Here is a 22111-nt window from a genome sequence, read left to right on the forward strand (position 1 = left end):
TATTTTATTTTATTTTATTTTATTTTATTTTATTTTATTTTATTTTATTTATTTTATTTTATTTTCTCTTCTCTTCTCTTCTCTTCTCTTCTCTTCTCTTCTCTTCTCTTCTCTTCTCTTCTCATTTTTAAAGTTTGTTTATTTTTGAGAGAGAGACAGAGCATGAGTGGGGAAGGGGCAGATAGAGGGAGACACAGAATCAGAAGCAGGCTCCAGGCTCTGAGCTGTCAGCACAGAGTCTGACATGGGGCTTGTCCTCATGAACCATGATTTCGTGACCTGAGCCGAAGTCGGAAGCTTAACCAATTGAGCCACCCAGGCTCCCCTATTGCTGGTATTTTAAACACAAGATACTTTTTGGACATTTGGGGTACGGTTTTCCATTTTTCATTAATTATGTTATAATACTGTGACAACTTCCTATTGAAAATCCCTTCCAGTTCTAAACTGTCATATGACAAGTGTATTTGTAGAATGAAACCTGTTCATAATTTGGGAATTTCAGTATTCCCTTAATGCTGCCTATCTTTAATTTATTAGCCAATTTCCAAAAAATCTTACTAGGAGACTCAGTTTATTATTGATATTTAGGAAAATACCTATATAGCAGGCTTGTTAGTTTTGACCTTAGGAAAATTTAGAAGGGCTATTCCTTAATATCAAAGAAAAATAGTACTTATCAAAGTTCTTATGAACTGAAATGTTTTAAGTAATTTTCTTTTCCTTTTATATTCTCAGGCTTTCAAACAGATTTAAAAGTGTTTGGGTTTATTATCTCTCCTCCCCGCCCCGCCTTGACATCAGACAAGAAAGAAAAAAAAAAAAAAGAAGAAATCTTTTGGTTAAGATGTATCTAAATTCAGAGATAACAAATAGGTTTCATCTTTTCTGCCAATTTAGAGTGCGTGGTGTCCTGAAACACTGTCATGAGAAGCGTTATGAGCTAAGTTCAGGATCATTGGGAGAGACTGCCAGGATTCTTTGTCCACCAAGAGTGACTAAGGAGGAAGTGCTGTAAATTTGCCAAGAAGTCATTCTTTCTTTTGCTTTAACTTTCAACATTAGGGTTTTGTTTTGGCTAGCCACTGTCAGTTAAAATAAATTTGTGAATAAACTGGCATTAAATGGGTGTTGTGTTAGTTTTTTTAATCACTTTTTGTCTTTGAATTGTTGTCTTTTACAATATTTGACTCCCCTTACACTTTGTTTTCTTGAAAGCTTAAGATTTGAAAAGAAGCCACAAGAACTGTACGGTTCCTTACACATAAGAGTGATGGAAGAAATGAGGTTTGAGGGGAGTTTATTTAGGAAAAGTAGTGTATGACTTACATTAGGAGTAGTAGCTGAGGAGGTTTTTGGAGTAGCCCAGTGGTGATATGGTACATGGGCATTTGGTGCTGTGGTAGCTTCAGGAATGAATGATTTGTAAAACCAAGAGATTTTGCCAGATAGGAAGGGGGTGAACCTTGTAGAGGAGTGAGAGTTCGAAAGTGGCTCTGCAGGTTAACTAGCCTTGCCTCTTAGAAAAGGGAGGACATTTTTATAGTTCAGGAATGATCCTCAAGTGGTTATACTTTACCTCTTGAGGTTCTTTCCTGAACTTGAGCTAGAACTAGACCTGCAGCCAACATTAATCCAGATAATTATACTTTTTAAAAAAGTATCTTTACATCATATACTGATTCCGTCAATATTAGGTACTATAAAATACCTTCTTTCTGAAAGAGAAATAATTGGATAATACTTTATGACAGTGATTGGCCTGAGTGGCTTATTTTGGACCATATAAAATAAAAGTTAGTAAAATACCATTGCTGTCCTTGGTCTTAATTATAATGGTGTAATTAAGAACTCATTTCTGGGACACCTAGGTGGCTCAGTTGGTTAAGCATCTGACTTCGGCTCAGGTCATGATCTCGTGGTTTGTGAGTTCGAGCCCCGCATCAGACTGTCTGCTGTCAACACAGAGCCTACTTCAGATCCTCTGTCCCTTTCTTCCTCTGTCCCTCCCCTGTGTGCTTGCTCTCTCTCTCAGAAAGAAATAGACATTAAAAAATAATAATAATAAATAAAAGAATTAACTCATTTCTAACCCTACCACGGTTAGATGTATTCTCTTTTATTATTGACATTATGCTGTTTTTTTACCCCATTAGTAGACTTTGTGAAAGTTCACTTAATAGCCACTTAAAATTTTTAGTAATGAGTATGTATATCCTGACTGGAGGTGGGGCTATGGTCAGTGACTGCTGCTTTGTTGAAAAAGAATTTTGTGGAGGATTATTACATATTTTGATTACAGAATATACCAGGTGCCATATACCTGCTTTAATATTTAAGGAATGTTAAAATGTTGTCATTTCTATCAGACTTTTTGTTTTTATTTTTATTGTGTTTTTTAAGTTTTTTATTTCTTAAAGTAATCTCTACATCCAATATGGGGCTTGAACTCATGACACCAAGATCAAGAATGGCATGCTCTTCCAAGTGAGCCAGCCAGGTGTCCCAGACTTTTGTTTTTATTTTATTATTATTTTAAATGTTTATTTATTTGGAGGACGAGAGAGAGAGAGAGAGAGAGAGAGAGAGAGAGAGAGAGAGAATCCCAAGCAGGTTCCATGCCCAGCACAGAGGCCATTGTGGGGCTCAATCTCACCACTGTGAGATAATGATCTGAGCAGAAATCAAGAGTTGGACACTTAACCAACTGAGCCACCAGGTACGGGTACCCCTTGACTTTTTTATTTTTTAATTTTTTTAAATGTTTATTGGGGGGGGGGGGCGGTGCAGAGAGACACAGAATCCAAAGCAGGCTCCAGGCTCTATGCTACCAGCACAGAGCCCAGTGTGGGGCTCGAACCCACAAACCGTGAGATCATGACCTGAACCGAAGTCAGGCACTTAACTGACTGAGGCACCCGTGTTTTTAAAGAAGAATCAATTATTACATTATAGGTCAAGCTAAAATCTGACTTCTCCATTCCCCTTCTCAGGACCTTAATCCTCAATTGTTGAGTGTCAGTTCTATGCATGTTTTTATACTTACTGTTTATGTATTGGCAACAGTTCTTATTTTATGTTTATTCTTTTTTAGTTTTCTTACAGTTTTTCCATTCCATATTGTTGAGATTTAGTCATGTTGATAGATACAATAATTAATAAAAAAACAGTATTCCATTAAATTCTTTTACTATTCTAAAGCTCTTTTGTGTATGGCATTAGCATTTGTTGGTGTTGTGAATAGTGCTTTTTAAAAAAAGAGTATTTTCTACATGTCGGCGCATAGCAGCCCTTCAAGTTTTTGTATCATGATCTGAACAGTTTTAATTGTTACATTCTAAGAATTCTTAGCTTTAATGATATGCGGTGTCTTTTGGATTTGCTGTGTAGATAATCTTTATTGTTTATATGTCTTATGTTAAAGTAGAAAATACTTCGCTGTCTCCTGAGAAATCTCCTGAGAATATTTCTCTCTCTTCTCTGAAATTTATGCAGGATCAGGATACTAGAAGACAGTTGCAACTAGTTAATTTGGGAAGTATCTATATGTGAAGTGCCCTCCATGTGTGTCCTCTGACACACACACACACACACACACACACACACACACACACAGTCTTGGTTTTTCTTGGTGCTAGAGTCAGTTGGTATACGGGCATTTAGATGTTAAAACCCTCCCTGTCCCGTTTGCTGTAAATCTTACTGCTACTTTTGGATTTCACTCAGTTTCTTTCCTTTTAGGAGGCGCAGGTCAGAGTGGAGATGGGCTGCAGACCGAGCAGCTATTGTCAGCCGCTGGAACTGGCTTCAGGCTCATGTTTCTGACTTGGAATATCGAATTCGGCAGCAAACAGATATTTATAAGCAGATACGTGCTAATAAGGTAAGAGATAAATGTCTGGTCTTTTTCAGACCAGTTAAAAACTACCATTATCCCTTTTTTCCCATCCCTCAATAACTCTTAGCTGTGTCAAAGAGCATGGTTTAATGTGATCTGCTGTAGTGGTTTAATTTGTTTAAGGGCCTGATGTTGTTTAGTATAGCGCAGACAACACTGTTAGTTAATGTTAAATTGAACATGTGTTTAGAACAAAACAGTTCCTATATTTGGGCTAATAGGAAACATAAGAAAAAGACACTATATAATGTAAGCCATTGATGTAACTCATATTTGTTATATTTATGGAAAAGCGATGATGACCTAGGATTTCATCTTGGTTTTTTACTTTGATGCACTTCTCTTTTACCACTAAGCTTCCCTTGCTTTCTTGAGGAAAAATAGGGTTTTTTTGTGAAAGATTGTTCCAGGGAAATTAGACATTGGTGTTTGAGATTTTGGTTTTTTGTGTCCTCCTATCTGCAGAGTCCTGATTCTTACCATAGAACTTTTCTCTTTGATAGTGACAGTGTGGTAGTTTTTCTTCTTAAAAATCAACTTAGAAAAAAGTCCCTTACTCAGTTTGGGTTTGACTGAGGGATAAATGTGCATGGAAAAGCCATCCGTTTAGCACACAGGTGAGTGCCTACTGTGTACGAGGCACTGATCTCATTACAGGGGGTCACAGGGATAAATAAAAATCCTCCTTTCATGGATTTTACATTCTTACAAGATTTGGTTTTTCTGTGTCCTCCTATCTGCAGAGTCCTGATTCTTCTCATAGAACTTTTTTCTTGGATAGTGACACTGGTAGTTTTGTGGTAGTTGAGCCAGTCTCCATGACTGGACTCTGGTCTAAATGTAGAGTTGACTGTTCCTAAAATAAGTGTCGCAACACTTTTTTGTCCCACCTTGGTGCTGGTCAAAGCCTCCAGAGAACTGCTGTACTGTGGACTGTATGCATTAAATTAACTAGTAGGCCAAAAGTTAAAGAGTAACCAGCTGACAAGGTACAGTGATGAGTTTGAAGTAAAAGTCTGCGGCCTCCCACACACGTCATCTAAGTTTGTATTCCAGAAATCCCCCTGGAGTGCTCTTCTTGTTGCTTTTTGGGGGGAAACATTTTAAGGACTACATTCTGTTACCTTATTTTGGTGGCGGTTTTAATTATGCCTGTTATTAAAATTATAGGAGCACCTGGGTGGCTCAGTCGGTTGAGCGTCTGACTTCAGCTCAGGTCATGATCTCACGGTCTGTGGGTTCGAGCCCCACATTGGGCTCTGTGCTGACAACTCGAGCCTGGAGCCTGCTTCAGATTCTGTCTCCCTCTCTCTCTGCCCCTCCCCCGCTCATGCGAGAGCGCACGCGTGCACACGCTCTCTCTCTCTCTCTCTCTCTCTGTCAAAAATAAATAAACATTAAAAAAAATTTTTTTAATTATATTATAAAGCATACCATGATAAATATTTTTAGCTAAATCACATCATGGGTACTTTTATGTTCAGTTTTAGGAAACTTTCAAAAGTGTTAGGTATTTCTAAATATCTGGAAAGTATTCTGGGGTTTTGTACATATATTGACTATCCAAAAGTTTCATTATTCAGAATATAATGTATTAAAGAAATGCCAGGCTTGGACTTGATAATCTTTGGTTCTCGTGCTCTCTGCTACCATATAGCTATATAAGGTTGGGAAGAAAAGCCACTGAACCTTTCTGATCCTCAGTTTTCATGGTCTGTAAAATAAGGCATTCATGATTATATTTTCTTGCTCTGCAGTCTGAATACACAATGCTACAAAATTGTGACAGGAAGAGTAAAAGTTGAATGATGATCCTAATAAATAATATGTCCTAATAAGTAATATTTCAAGAAAATTGACAACTTTATTAAATATCTTTATTTATACAATGTCTGTTTAAAACAAATGTATTAGTTTCTTGGGACTGCTGTAGAAAAGCACAAATCGAGCAGTAAACTTAAAACAACACAAATGTATTTTCTCACAGTTTTGCAGGCTAGAATTCTGAGATCAAGGCATCAGGAAGGCCATGCTCCCTCTGAAGAGTCTAAGGAAGGAGCCTTCCTTGCCTCTTCCTAAGCTTCTGGTGATTGCTGGTGTTTCTTGGTGTTCCTGCATTCATAGCTGCGTCATTCCACTTTCCTCCTCTGTCCTCACGTGGCTGTCTTCTCTCTGTGTGTCTGTGTCCACACTTCCCTTTTAAAAGAACACCAGTCATACTGGGATTTAGGGCCCACACTAAAGGGTTCATTTTAATCCAATTATATCTACAAAGACCCTATTTCCAAATAAGGACACATTTTTAGGTTCTGGGTTATATAAATTTTGGGGGGCTACTGTTCAAGCCTATATGACATATAAGCAATGAAATTTACCCCGAAGATAAAGTAACAGGCATTTAGTCTTCATATCACTATAATAATAGAAGTTGTTGGGCATTTACTATGTGCCAGGCACTGTGCTAAGCATTTTACTGTTACTTACAAATTTAAAGGTATACCAGTGGAGGGTCAGAGAGGTTAGCAGTTTGTTCATAGTCAAGTGAACATGTAATCACAGAGCTGAGATGTGAGCATCTGTTGCTCAAGTTGGCAGTTGCTTCAAGTGCTCGGCTACTTTTTGAGTTATTAAAATGGGAGGTTTTTAACTGCCTGTGTTTTAGTAAAGTGGATTGATGGTTTCATTTCCCATCCTGCTCCAAGATTTGCCAGGATTGCCTGGGTAGTATAGACCTTTTCATGAGATGAATCCAGGTTTGGTGGTCAATTGTAGGTTGTCTTAGGTTGGGGAACTAGGGGGTGAGGCTTTTTCTTTCTAAAGATTTTCTTTCTAGCATGTTAACGTTAATTTTCTTAAAGTAACATATTCCAAAAAAGAAAGCATTTGAAAACTACCACTAGTTGACTACCAATTTCTCTTCTGTTAGAAGTTAAGTGTTAACTCCAGATTGAGAGAGTCTTGAGAGTTTCTTTGGTAGTCATGATTTCCTTTTGCTTTTTGGAGAAAAGATAGTGTTTAGGAGTTCCTCTGTACTCTGCTACTTACTCCCACCGTCCCCGCCCTTAATTTGAGAGGTGGCCGGGGAGGGACAGAGGGAGACCAAGAGAATCTGAAGCAGGCTCCAGGCTCAGGTCAGAGCCTGGTGCAGGACTCTATCCCATGACCCTGGGATCCTGACCTGAGCCAAATTCAAGAGTCGGATGCCCAGCCAACTGAGCCACCCAGGCTCCCCAACTATTGTATTTTAATTTTCATATTCAGTGAGCTTGTTTTGTTTTGTTTTGTTTTGTTATTTTAAAACTCCCATGCCTTAAAGTGAGAAAGGAAAACAATGTATGTACCTGGAGTGTGTACTGTATACGGGTATCTTCATGTATGTTAAATGCACAGAGCAAATCTTACAGCTTACAAGCTTGTAAGAGGCAGGGCTAAATTTGAACCTGGAGCAGTTTTTCTGAGTCCAGAGCATTTTCTGTCTAATTTCATTGAAATTTCATACCTGCTACATAAAACTGAGGGGGAAAAGCACAGGGACCAGATGGGTTCTGTTGCTGAAGGAGACTTTCTTTCTTGTAGCACAGTCTTCAACATCTGTGTCTAATACAAAACATATCATTTTTCTTTTATCTCTTCCTTGACTGATCTGTGAAATTACATAGCAGCTGCTAACTAAAAATGGACATATTATTGGGAATGAGAGGTGGAAGAGCATTGAAGCTTCTGGATAGAAAAGGAGCTGAATGGAATAGCAGAAGCCTAGAAATACACCATTGTCTTCAAAAGTGATGTTAAGCAGTTTATCTTCCCATCTCAGTGGAGTTATAAGGCATTGTGGACAGCTGGGTCTTGCCTGGGTGGTAGCCCAGGATGGTTCTTGTGGAGCTGATGTATTAGTGAGGTCACTGCTTTATCTTAAGATGGGTAAGGGACATTGACCTACTCAGAATGAAAAAGGGAGCAAGTAGGTGAAATTACATCTTAATTCTGTATTATAAGTTAAGAGGTGATGTTTTTTAATCTTGTACTTTGACTCCTTCTGTTATACAAAATTGGTGAAAGAGAAGCAATTAACCCAAGTCTACAACTTTAAGTTTTTTCTGTTCTTCCCTTTTTGCTTGCTTTCTTTTGCCCTGTTTTGTCATCAGGCTTAGCATAATTCCTTCTACCATTCCTTCCTTTTTAAATTCTGGTACATATTAATTTTTTTCTTCCTTTTTTTGACATACATGACAGCTTTGCATTTCCACAGAGAAATAACTTATAAGGCTACGTTAAGACTGCGTGCAACTCTAACCCATCCCAATTCCTTTCATCCTTATATAGGAGTTTGCTAGGCCTGGGCAGCTTAGGCATGACCCTGGTTCTGACTCGGGGAGCAGTGAAGAAGGATGGGGAGACTCTCCTGGTCTTTTTACCTTGGCCTCTGCCAGTTTGCTCTGTCTATTGTAGAGTGCAGTAATAGCACTGAGGTGCCCACTCCCATTTAATCCTTACACTGTCCCTTTATTTTTAGCATTTAACATCTTCTAATGTACTGCATAAAATTTACTTACTTGTTTGTTCATTGTCTGTCTTCCCCAGTATTAGAATGTAAGCATTTTATGGGATGGGTTCAGGTGGTGTGGGGGTGGAAGGATAGGTCTCTCCTCCTTTCCTGTATCCCCAGCAACTAACAAATGTAGATAAATGGGTAATTGATGGCTTGATTTGAATGAATAAAAAAACAACAGTAGTTTAACCCAGCCATTAGCCTTAGTTTTGCCGTGGATTGGCCTGTTGACATGATCTTCAACCTGCATCCTCTCTGGGTCTGTAAAATGATGGGGAATAAATGGGCCCTACGAGGTCTCATAAAGTCTCAGGAGAGTATCCTTGTTGTCTCTCAGAGAGGTGTTTATTTTAAGAAATTAGGGTTTAAGGAAAAAGTTTTCTCTTTGGAAAATATTGGCTGTTATTCCTGACTTACCTTCTCACCTAAAAAAATTGAGGGAGTAACTTTATACCTGGTAATTGGATTATTTAGGCTTCTGGCTATAATTAATATAAACTTAATATTTTCCTATTCAAAGAAAAAACCTTTTAACCTAAAACTCAAAAAATAATTGTTACATATTTCCATTCTTGGTGTATGACTCTGCTAGGGAATATGGGATTCAGATATATATGTATTTTGTCTAAGTCTTTAAGAGCTTAACATTAGTTAATAAGCAACAAATTGGGGTGCCTGGGTGGCTCAGTCACTTGAGCGTCTGACTCTTGATTTCCACTTAGGTCGTGATCTCACTATATGTGAGATCAAGCCCCACATAGGGTTTCTGCGCTGACATAGTGAAGCCTGCCTGGGATTATCCCTCTTCCCTTCCGCCACTCACACTCTCTCTCACTCTCTCAAAATAAACTGAAACAATAACAACAACAAATTGAGGCAACAATAAATAAAATGAATATTTTGACCTAAGGTTCTGCTCTGGAAATGAGATTCAGATACACAGAACGTAAGACAATCACAATACTTTAGGACCTCTGGTAATGTGGATAGAGCAAGTAGGGCTCAGTTAACCAGGGACATTTTCTTGGAGATGGGATTTGGATCTGACAAGGTCTTTGAAAGGATGAATGACAGGGGTACTTGGGTGGCAAGGTTGGTTAAGTATCCAACATCAGCTCAGTCATGATCTCACGGCTTGTGAGCTTGAGCCCCTTGTTGGGCTCTCTGCTGACAGCTCAGAGCCTGGAGCCTGCTTTGGATTCTGTTCTCCCCCTCTCTCTGCTCCTCCCCCATTCACTCTCTGTCTCTCTCAAAAATAAACAAACAAAAAAAAGGATGAATGACATTTTGGATAGATAAATATTTTTTAAAGGCAAGAACCAGTATGAACAAAGGACATAAGAACAGGTAGTATTGTAATCTTTAATTGCATGTGTTTACTTGTAACTATATTGTAATAACCCCCACCTCTCAGTGATAACAACTTCATATACATTCAGACATTTTCTGGGGGATAGAGATTGGCATAATTGTAACCAGGGCTCTTAAGCAGGGAAGATATTGAATGCAGTATTTTGAGAATGGAAGTGTGCAAGATAGCTTTCTCTTGCAAATAGTTTATGAAATCTGTTTTATGCTTGTGATTGAGACAAAGTACTTTGCGGCAGAAATTCTTATAGCTAGAATAACTTCATTTTGAAGTCTAGGGCACATGTTTCTTGCTTATTATTAGTTAATGACCTTTCTCCCCTTTTCTGTGGAGTTTCCACTTCACTTTCTACATGGGCGGGTCATAGTCTTATTCCAGGATAGGTAAATGCTGTTTCTCTTCCCTTTGGGCGGGGCCAGGAGGGTGTTGTAACACTTATTTTTCATATTTATTTTTTAAATTGTGGGGTGTGTTTTTTGATTGTGTGTGTGTGTGTGTGTGTGTGTGTTTGGACTGAGGTAGAATTCCATTGTCCTTATTTATTTTTGAGAGAGCAAGAGACAGAGCATGAGCTGGGGAGGGGCAGAGAGAGAGAGAGAGAGAGAGAGAGACAGACAGACAGACACACACAGAATGCAAAGCAGGCTCCAGGCTCTGAGCTGTCGGCACCGAACCCGACCCAGGGCTCGAACCCACAGACTGTGAGATCATGACCTGAACCAAAGTTGGACGCTTAACCGACTGAGCCACTCAGGTGCCCCCATTGTCCTTTCTTTCTTTTTTTTTTTTTTTAATTATTTTTTTTTTCAACGTTTATTTATTTTTGGGACAGAGAGAGACAGAGCATGAACGGGCGAGGGGCAGAGAGAGAGGGAGACACAGAATCGGAAACAGGCTCCAGGCTCTGAGCCACCAGCCCAGAGCCCGACGCGGGGCTCGAACTCACGGACCGCGAGATCGTGACCTGGTTGAAGTCGGCCGCTTAACCGACTGCGCCACCCAGGCGCCCCCCCATTGTCCTTTCTTAATGTCAGCCCTCCCCCTACCCCATTTCATCTCTTTGCATCCCCTATTTCATAGAGATTTTTGAGTTAGGCAGGAAAGGGATCCATCCCTTGGATGGATCATGTGGTTCATTGGCCTATAAGAGCTTGTGTCATAATGGCTAGGGAGCTTAAATCAATAGTCAAAATCTCTAGGCCCTAAAATCTATATTTTAGGATGTTTACTGGGGGACCCTGGTGCTGAGTCAAGACTGATCAACTCTAGTGTGTTTCAACTTAGAACTTGCTTTAGGATTTACCAGTGGAGTTTTTTAAAACTGTAGAATACCCATCCCTAACCCCAGGGACTCTGAGTAGATTTGATGATGAAACTGGGCAAGTATTAGCTTGACGAGTTTCCCCAGGTGATTCTAATACAAAATTACCTTTAAGAGATACTTATCAGTCCGCTCTCCTTATTTTCTGGATCAGAGAAGGAGAACCAAAGACTTAAAGCCCTCGTTACTTTCATCTCAGTCTTTCTATTACACAGTATCAGAACTTGATTTTGGTTACCTCTATTTGAGTTCATGGGGAGATTCATGTGTGTGGCTTTTTGTTTGTTTTTCACAGCAAGCTCATTTCTGCCTTTACCAAGCTGGGCCCTTGCTGACTATGGATAGGATTTGTGGAGTCGTTTTAAATTTCTTTTTACATTTTTTATTTCCTGGGATGAACATAAGATCTGATTTTGAAATTGTGGAGCAGGAACCCAATCTGGGGTGATTTTTATGCATATGAGAAACAGGTGCCTTTGGAACAGTTTTTTGTTTTTTAAGTTCTTGGTTTGTAATATAGGGACTGGACCGTTCACCTTTGTAGTAGTTTTGGCTGCTCAAATAGTTGGCTTACTTATCACTTATATTTGTAGCACTTACGGTAATGCTTAAGCCACATCTGTGATCAGGTTAGCTAGAAAATTACATTGCTGCTGTTCTTATAGTCTAGTCTAGTTAATAATACAGTGTAAAAGTACCATATTTTGATAAAGATTCCAGATCTGAAAGATGTGATTAAAAAGATGCCAAAGGTAACAAGCTGTGTAGGTCACAGCATTCAGGTGGAGAAAAGGGGAAGTTTGGGTCTGACTTAGGCCTTACTCATTGCTACTTACTGCTAGGCTTTTTGTTGAAATAACTCTTGGGAGGGGCGCCTGGGTGGCGCAGTCGGTTAAGCGTCCGACTTCAGCCAGGTCACGATCTCGCGGTCCGTGAGTTCGAGCCCCGCGTCGGGCTCTGGGCTGATGGCTCAGAGCCTGGAGCCTGTTTCCCATTCTGTGTCTCCCTCTCTCTCTGCCCCTTCCCCGTTCATGCTCTGTCTCTCTCTGTCCCCAAAATAAATAAACGTTGAAAAAAAAATTAAAAAAAAAAAAAAAGAAAAAAAGAAATAACTCTTGGGAAAGTAAAGCTGCTGGTGTAGTGTATTTTGTTTCAGAACCCTAGGAGAAGAAGGGAAGAGGCCTCTGCTAAACCAGTCCCCTGTCCCTAACCCTTGTCATAGTAACTCCTTCATTAAATCTGTGACTTACAATACCACTCACTTATGCTGCTTTTCTCTCTGTCCTGCAGGGGTTGATAGTTCTTGGGGAGGCACCTCCCCCGGAGCATACACCAACAGACTTATTTCTTCCACTTAGTTCTGAGGTGAAGACGGATCATGGGAATGATAAATTGGTAAGTGTAAAAGACAGAAAAGGGGAGATGAGTGAGAATTCAGGGGGTAGCATCAGTACACAGTTCATTCTGTATGGCAGGTATCCTGGCATTGGCTGAAGGAAGAGGACTGTGTCCCCTTTTATCACTTTTGACATTTCAAGGTCTGAATTCCTGAGTAGAGCAGCACAGGTCCCCTCCTGCAGCTCTGTAGTTGACCTTGAATTTAAAAGCAGTTCCTAACTCAAGACATTACAGCTAGAGCAAGTAAGGCATCATGGAGTATTACTGAGAATCGGGAGAGCACGTGGCTCTGATACCTTTGAAGAGTAAAGACAACCTTTCTGAGAAGGCCACCATAAGATGAAAAGGTGGGACTAGAGGTTTAACTCAAAAGGATGTTGAAAGTGCTCTGAGTTACCCTCTTCAGTTCTGTAATGAGGATAAAGCTGTTGTTTTCTGTAATCTTCTGTATCCTTAGAGCCTAGCTCAGGTCTCCCTCTTCCATGATTTCTTCCTTTATTTCTATTTCTCTCAACATCCAAATTAATTTCTTTAATTTCTGAATCCCCAAGAGCACTTTTTTATTTGTTTCTTTCACTTTTCCCTCCCCTCTTGCCCCAGAAGCTCTTTGGCTTTTATGAATATTAGTATTTCTTGATTTAAGTCATTTGTTAGAAATTCCGAAGTCCCGTGACAGCAGTGTGTTTGGTAGGCTAGAGTGTTGGCTTTTGAAATCCTGCATTAAACCAGCTAGTCTCTTTGCGTCTGCACATCAACAATTTTTTTTCCAAAATGGAAGTATTTGTTGCCTTTTTTTTTTTTAATTCCTCCTTCCCTTCAAGAAAACATTTGAAGACTTGTGGTGTAAAAATAATTACATCAGAGGCATTTGTTTTGTTGTGTTGCTCATTTTTGCATTTTCATTTCTGAAATTCACGAAAAAGCCAAAGCAAATTTTTCAATGGTCAAAATATAGTTTTAAGAAGTTAGACAAAATTCTAAAGAAAAATACAGTGTAACTTACTGATGACAGTGAGAATGATGAGTGCTAGAATAGGATTACTCAGGAGCCTACAAAACTTCTAATACCCTGTAAGAATAATAAAGCCATTACCTTTGGAGTCATGTTCTCAACTAAACACAGATCAATTTTAACTCCTCAGTGTTCTGAAAATAGACATCCAACTTAAGGCATCTAAGCCCTAATCCAGTGTAAATAAATAGTAAGTAATACAAATTTAAGTAATTCATCGAGAGTCCTGTGACCCTTTAGTGGACTTGTTAGATGATGTTCAAGTGTTAATACTGAAAGGACTTTCATCTTTTTGCCTATTTCCAACCTGAATGAGTGTTTTTTGATGGACGCAATATATAATCTGCTTTGGTTGTGGGCGTTGTACAGATATTGCAGAAACTAAGTGATTTGGGAGACTGGATGCACGAGTGAGCCTTTTTTGAGCCATGGAGACAAGCAGGAAATGTTCCCTGAGATGGAGTGAGTTTTGTTTTTCTGCCACAGAGTAGAGTATTGAGGTAGAAGAAGGGAGGAACTCCTAGAAAAATGCCCCTTAACGCAAACAGACTTCAATCTGACTCCTTACTAAAGGCAGTTTGAAAGGTAAGAGTAGGCAGAAGAGAGAAACCAAAGGGCCTCTTCTGGCTTTGCATCTGCAGGTGCTGATAAAGTCAACTGCTGCACTAATAAATTCTGATATGAAATAAAAAGCCTTCTGAACAAAAAAGGGTGTGTTCCTGGAAAGGGGGATTGTCTAAAGCTATTGAGAGTTCTCCCATGTTCTAAAACATGCCCTTTCCTTCTTTCTCCTCCCACTCACTCTCTTGAATAATTAGTAGTCCCCTTTCCCCAAATTAAGAACTAAACAGTGAATAGAGCTAACTTGGAACCTATGCCTGTTACTAGGTAGGAAGAACACAGTTAAAAATTACCAAAGAAAGTCAACAAAATTTCTGACAGAATATTCTCACAGGGCCTCCTCTGTCCCATTGGTACAGGGTTTTTTGGACTCAACTAGATAGCCACCATCTCCTTAGCTTTCATATTGTCAGAGGATGTCTAGAGCCAAGTAGCTAGAAACTGAGGGAGGAAATAGTGGCAGAGAGGGACTCATGGGGGCGGAGGGCTTAGTCCCACATTCTGTGTAAGTAACTCTCACGTCCTTCAACTGACTTAACCCCTGATCCACAGAGTTCCGTAGAGTTTAGATAGAGCCAAGTAGAAAGCAGCAGTTGGTAGGCTGAATGTAATCATTGCCCGCTGCAGCAAAGAACAGAATTTGGAGTTTGAATTCCAGCAAGACTTGATAAATACCTTCGACTAGGGCCTTATACTGAAACCAAAGAAGACTCATGATTTGGGAGTTAAAGACTTTCCCAGGACTAAGGAACTCACCCACCATAGGATTAAGAAATCCCAAATAAACCCTGATAGGTTTCTGTGAAAGCCTGAAACTAGTTACACAAAATCAAGGTTCATTTGATATGTAACCAATTAGAAATTTGCCTACTAGAGCAGAAATCAACATGCTTCTGGGAAATTTAACTGAATTCAGAGTAACATATCATATACAATAAACAGGAAACTGTGTTCGGTGTCATGCAAGAAGATGATAGAAACTGATCCTGAAATGGCTCATAGTAGAATTAAATAGAAATATGTTTGAAGGAGTGCCTGGGTGGCTCAGTCAGTTAAGCCTCTGACTTCGGTGCAGGTCATGATCTCACGTTTCGTGGGTTCAAGCCTCACATGGGGCTCTGCGCTCACACAGCACAGAGCCTGCTTCAGATCCTGTCTCCCTCTCTCTCTCTCTGTCCCTCCCCAACTCTCTCTCTCTCTCTCTCTCTCTCTCTCTCAAATAAAAACATTTAATAAAACTTATAGAAATATATTTGAAGATTTAAAGTAAAAGGTAGCAAAAACATGGGGAAATATCAGCAAAGAGGTGAAAACAAAACAAAACAAAAAATCACATGGAACTTGTAGAACATAAAATTGTGGAATTGAAAAGTACAGTATCCGAGTAAAAAATTTACTGGTATACTAAACAGCAGATTGAAAACTTACACAAGAAGGGATCCGTACACATAACAGATCAGTGGGAATTATCCAACCAGAAGACAGAAAAACTGAACATAGAGCTGCTCAGAGATGAACATAGTGCTGGGGGAACAGTAAGTATGTATAATTCGAGTTCCAGAGGAGGTAGGGGGGCTGGAGCTGATGAAATAATGACTGGATATTCAAATGAAAAACATTTACAGATTGAAGAAACTCCAAAAATAGTAAGCAGGAGAAATACAACATGGTGAAAATGAATGCTGAAGAAAATCTTGCATGTAGCCAGAGGGACAAAAGATGCATTCCATATAAGTGAACATTGGTAATGTTTGGTGACTTCTTTTCGTTTTGAAACAGTGGAGGACAGAAAATAGTGGAATGGGATCATTAAAATAGGGAGCGGTGCCAAAAAAAGTCTTTAAAAATAAAGGTGAAATAAAGTCATTTTTAGATGAGATTGAGAAAAATCTGTTGGCAGAGTATGTGCACTGAAAGAAATGTTAGAGAACTTTCTTTAGGATGAAAGTGAATAATACCAGTAGGAAACTCAGATCAATGGGGAAGAAAAGCAGGGGAAGACCTATCTACTTTATGAACAGTAAGCATAAGAAAGCTACTGTGTGTGTATTAATATTAGCAAATCGTTTTTAAGACAGGAATACCAGAGATACAATTCTCAGACAGTTACCAGAGATAAAGAAGGACATTTTAGATAATGGGATCATTTCACCAAGGAGACAGAAGAGTCATAAAGGTGGATGCCTCAAATACATGAAGCATAAAATATATGCAAATTAAAGGGATAGACAAATCCATAATTATATTTCAAAATTTTCACACTTGTAACTCAGTAATTGACAGAATTACTAAACAACAAATGTGAGTGTAAAAGATCCAGACAACACTGCCAACTTGACCTGACTGATGTTCGTAGAACTCTACCTCCCCCTGCCACCCTCCCCAACACCCACACTTCCCTTCTTGTGCAAAGTAGGAATAATACTGCAGGTCCAGATCCCCTTATCTGCATCTCCAAACTCCAAAGATCTGTGAGAAGCAGAAGTGGTTCTCCCTAAGGTCTCCATCAGGTCATTTGTTGACAAAATTTGACCTGAAGTGATAACTTGATGAGACTTTACATTCTTAATTATGCATACCTTTTGAAGCAGAAATATTAATGTATTTGATTTTTTAAAATTAAAGGACTATTTTTGGGGGCAGCATTTAAGGTTGATAGCAAAATTGAGCAGAAGATAGAGATTTCTTAATACACCCCCTGCCCCAGCATGGCACGCCTGCTTCGGGTAGTCTCCGTTGTCAATATCCCCCACCAGAGTGGTGCGTTTGTTACAGTTGATGAGCCTGCAGTGACATACCACAGTCACCCAAGGTCCATAGTTTGTTTACATTACAATTCACTCTTTGGGTTCACACACTCTTTGGCTTTGGATTTATATTTAATTTTGAAGCACTTACCCAGAACATACAATGTGTGACTTTTTAAAGGTCTGTGTAAATTTCCATAACACATCTGCCCTCAAGGGCCTTAGGTAGGAGTGGCTCTGTTTCTGTACCTCTTTGGTGGAGTTGTTGATAATTAAGTATTGAGGAAGTACAATGTGCTTCTAACAGTGTTTGGTCCATAATAAACGGTTGGTAAAAAGCTTGCTGTTCCAGGCTGTGCTGTGTGTCTCGAAAACACCTATTAGCATAACCAGGTATCTTCCCTTGAGGGCTGCATGGTGGTACAACAGACCTATAACCGAGGAGTCTGGGAGGCAAGAATTCTCACTTCTAAGGGAGGTCGGGAAAGGTAATAGAGAAGGATGTACTGTATTTGCACTGAGTCCTTGTACATTTGCTGAAGGATGGTATTGAGAGTGAGTTTTTACAGGGAGGGTACTGCATGTAGGATATGAAAGAGGTTTAAGAGAGCCTGGTGTGATAGAGGAACTACAGATACTTTTCTTTGATGGACTGTTGGATGATGGGGCCAATTCATGATGGATTTTGTATTTATGTTAGTGAACTGTATACTTTATCCTGTAGGTGACAGGAAGCTGTAGATTGATGCCACATTTGGGTATGAATGAAATTTGCTTTATTAATGCTGGATAAACTTTTCTTCATTCTGCTTTTAAACTTTAAAAAAAAGATTTTAAACTTACAGAAAAGTTACAAAAGTAGTACACAGTCTCCACATATCCTTTACCCAGCTTCCCATAGTGTTGTTAACTTGAGCTACCATTGTACAAAGACCAAAACCTGGAATTAACATTGACAGAGTACTATTCAGATTTTATTCAAATTTCACTTGTTTTCTCACTAATGTTTTTGGCAGGGGGAGCAGGAGGAGAGGGTCCACAATCATAACTGCATTTAGTTGTCCTGTCTCTTTAAATCTCCTCTTAGTCTGTGATTGTTCCTCAGTCTTTGTCGTCTTTCATGGCCTTAATACAGAAATACTGGTCTGTTATTTTGTGTAATATTCCCTCAGTTAGAGTCATCTGACGTTTTCTCATTATTAGAGCTTGCGCACTTGTAAGGAACACCGCAGAAGTGCTACTGTGCCCTTCTCAGTGCACCATATTGGGGGTACATGATGTTGGTTGGTGATACCTTTTTTCACTTGGTTGAGGTGGTGCCTACCAGCCTTCCCCACTGTTAAGTCAGTATGTTTCCCTTTGTAATGAATGTATCTCCTAGGGAGTTACTATGCAATATTCTGTTGCTCATTATACTTTATTCCACAATTTTATCATCCACCAGTGGGTTTTGCCCACAACAGTTATTACTGTGGTGTTTACTAAATGGTGATTTTTCTGTTTTCTACATTTGTTAATTGGAATTCTGTTAGGAAGAGCTGTCTTTTCTCCCTCATTTATTTAGGTATTTATTCCGTCATTCAGTAATGTTTATATCAGAATAGGTTCATTTCATTTTATGGATTATAATCTGTTCCTATTTATGATTCATTCATGCTCCACTTGTCTCAATTTTTGGTACCAGGCCTCTTTCATATTGTTTCCTGTGTCTTTTCAGCATGCTCCCCTCGGTTATTGAGTATTCACTTTCAGGCACCAGAAGACATTCTGAACTCATCCTGTATTTTACCTGCTCCAGCCCTGGTTCTTTTTATTGGACAACAGTGTTTAGAAACCAAGATCTGAGTACTAGTTGTGCTCATTGCTACTTGGTGTCATTGCTTCTGGGACTTCCCAACAGCCAAAGCGGGGAAACACACGTGTGCTAAAGCATGCATGCATACACATGTATCAGTGTTTATTTACCCATTTGTATACACGTTAAAAACTGTAAGTGCATATTAATACCAGTCCAACACCACAGCCTTCCTCATTGATACTCATTTTTATCACAGAAAGTAGTTTCATAGTTGCCATCTCATATCCTTGTGAGAAATGTATTTATTAAACAGAGTACAATATTGTGTACAATGTCTTTGCCCTATAATACGCAGTCAAAATACTATTTCCTGAAGTTATACTTAAATTAGTTTTTTTTCCTTATCCTTTTAGTGTGATATGTAATTGTTTTGTAATGCAGTTAAGTTTTTGTTACCTCTTTAGAGTTATTCTAATACTGGTATTCCATGTTTTCTCTCCCAACACAAGAATTGATCTTTATTATTATTTTTGAGTATGTGAAGCATTACTATAGTTCTAAGAATCCAAGCTGTACAAAAGACCATCATTCCTACTGCCTTGTTCCCATTTTCCCATTCGTTCCATTCTGTTCCCACTTCCTTTAGGTGGCCATTTTCATTAGTTTTTGGATTACCTTTCTTTTGTGCAAATGAGCAGGTAACAAGTATATTTTCTTATATACCTGTTTTTCTTCCAGGAAAGGTAATTACTGGGTGAATATTTGAAATTGAAGTTCTCTTGTTTGTTTTAGCAAAATATTGCTTCTGTGGCTTTTGACAGATGACTTCATTATTTGTTTGTTTCAATTTGTAAAATAAGCCTTGTTCCTTCGTGGAGTGACAGTGATAAGTCAGAGGATAAATGCTTTCTCAGAAGAAAGGCATGCTAAACATGTAAACTATTGCTATTTCTTTTTAAACAGTTCAAGGTATTATCTTCCTACCATTGGTTAAGCAAGAACAACTTCTTTTTTTGTTGTTGTTTGAAGTTTTGCAGTCACCAGGTTTAATGAATAGTGCATTGGCCCAACAAGGGTTTTGAGATAGAGAATAAAGGGGTAGATACTGGCTGGGGAATATTTGCTCTACCATATATATATTTTTTAATGACTAATTAGGACTATTAAGATAAATTGGACTGTGGATAAATAAGTTGAATAATAAGAATTTATGACTGCTTTTGCAGTTACTTTATTTCTTTAGATTCCAGCTGCCTGTTTTCAGTGGTGTAGGTAAATATAAATCTTAGGCATTATGCTGGTTGAAATTTTTCAAAGTAAGTAAGTCTTGGGCGCCATGCTGGCTCTGTCGGAAGAGCGTGTGACTCTTAATTTCAGGGTCGTGAGTTCGAGCCCCACATTGAGTGTAGAGGTAACATACTTATATCCATACATATATAAAATACAAACATATTTATATATGTACATATATAAAATGCAAACTTAAAAAATAATTCAAAATTATTTTCATACAATTGTATATATTTTAACCTCAGTATAGAGGCATAGGAAAGTGAGGCACAAAATAGTCCCATTTTATATATGCAAAAATGGAAGCCTAGCTAACTAACTTGATGGAAGTGGAATTTTTCAGAAGATTCCGCTCCCTATTTAGCACAATTTCCTGGCCATGTTGCTAGTTCGTGGAAATGACTGGTACACTGTTTACGGGCCAGCAATATTTTGGTGATTTTAAGCAAGATTATGTTGAGTATCATTGAGATGAGCTTGAAACATGAAGTAATTCATATAAAGTCAAAAAGTAATTTATTTTGATCCAGGAATAAAAGTTGAATTCTTTTCCATATACCTAGCCCTTTCAGGGAAGAAATCACTTCTAACCTTCCTTGCTACTTTTAACTCCCAAAAAGTCACCCCCTGAACCTCTGCTTTTGGGAGAAGGAAAATTAACAGAAATTCTCTACTACTGCAGCTTTTATGTTCTCTTCTTTCTGGCTGTGGGATGTATGTACCACATAAAATTCAAGAAAGCTTAGTAATAACTCCTGCTTTCTGGATAGGAGAGCCTTTAAGTTCTTTGATCCTTTTTACAGTTTCTCGTTGGAAAACAGATATGAGTCATGTGTTAGTTTCCTGAAAATACTAATGATGTAAACCACTGCAGTAGTAGTGATCAAGCTTAAATTAGTATGTGGGTTTAATATTTGTAAAGTGTTTATTAATGTATCTCCACTCTCTGTCTTTGCAGCCTTTTGGACTGCAGGATAGAGAATGTTTACTTTTACTTAAGGCAGTGTGAAGATATTTAAGAAGCTTTAAGTAAATTTACGTGTGTTGTGAGCTGTGGTTTTCTTTTTCCAGATGGAATGCTGTTGGAGGATGGGGTTAATATTTTAAGCGCTTTACATTTGGGAATGAATGATGAACCTAGTTGCCCCAGTGCCCTGCTTTTGGATTTCAGTGTGATTATAGAATATCCCACGGTCCTCTGATTATTCAGTGCCTGCTTGTGTGATTGGGACTGGAACCTAGGCACATTTCCCTCTGTGAGGTTCATGCTCTTGACTGCTTGCTGTGTGCTGCCTTATCTGTGACAAACATTTCTGTGCTAAATCATGTTTTCTCTGTTGCCTTCAGTTTTAATTTGGGGACTGAATTGCCCCCAAATCAGTAAACTTCACACTGAAGATTTATGGCATTTAAGTATATATATGTATATGTATACGTAGGCATGAAAAAATAGGCTGTTTGCAGCAGTTATCTGTAGGTCATGTGATTATTGATGACTTGTGCTTTTTCTTCAGATTTTTTTTTTTTATTTAAAAAAATTTTTTAACGTTTATTTATTTTTGAGACAGAGAGAGAGCATGAACAGGGGAGGGGCAGAGAGAGAGGGAGACACAGAATCTGAAACAGGCTCCAGGCTCTGAGCTGTCAGCACAGAGCCCGACGCGGGGCTTGAACTCACGGACCGTGAGATCATGACCTGGGCTGAAGTCGGACGCATAACCGACCAAGCCACCCAGGCGCCCCCAGATTTTTATAAGAAAGATAAATTTGTTTTGAGACCCCTGGGTGGCTCAGTTGGTTAGGCATCTGACTCTTGATTTTGGTTCATCTCACGATCCCATGGTTGTGGAACCTGCTTGGGATTCTCTCCTCCCTCCTGACCCTTAGTTGAAGACTCTTGTTACTATGTAATTATTTTGCTAAGCTTCTGTTGCATGGAATCATGGAACTTACTATTAGTCTGTAATCATGGAACTTACTATTAGTCTGTAAGTAGGCACTTACTATTAGTCTGTTAAAATATTTTGGTTCCTTACCCTTCTTCACCCCAAAGCAAAAGCCAGTTCTCCTAGTTAATTTTCCTTTTTCCTCATTCATACGAGTTTTTT

General features: G+C 38.9%; 1 protein-coding gene across 4 annotated transcripts in view; it reads left to right on the forward strand.

Moving 5' to 3' along the window:
- KANSL1 (KAT8 regulatory NSL complex subunit 1) overlaps window positions 1-22111 on the forward strand; it is a 185319-nt gene that overhangs the window by 128743 nt on the left and 34465 nt on the right. For 3 of the 4 annotated variants that reach the window (XM_040460062.1, XM_040460059.1, XM_040460060.1), the window contains 2 exons: window positions 3742-3883; window positions 12428-12532. In XM_040460062.1, the coding sequence (XP_040315996.1) occupies window positions 3742-3883; window positions 12428-12532 (247 nt within the window). The remainder of the gene's footprint in view (window positions 1-3741; window positions 3884-12427; window positions 12533-22111) is intronic. The other variant, XM_040460061.1, reaches the window with a different exon arrangement.

This window comes from Herpailurus yagouaroundi, unplaced genomic scaffold, assembly GCF_014898765.1.
Source record: "Herpailurus yagouaroundi ecotype Mexico unplaced genomic scaffold, PumYag 247, whole genome shotgun sequence".
Taxonomy (NCBI): Eukaryota; Metazoa; Chordata; class Mammalia; order Carnivora; family Felidae; genus Herpailurus; species Herpailurus yagouaroundi.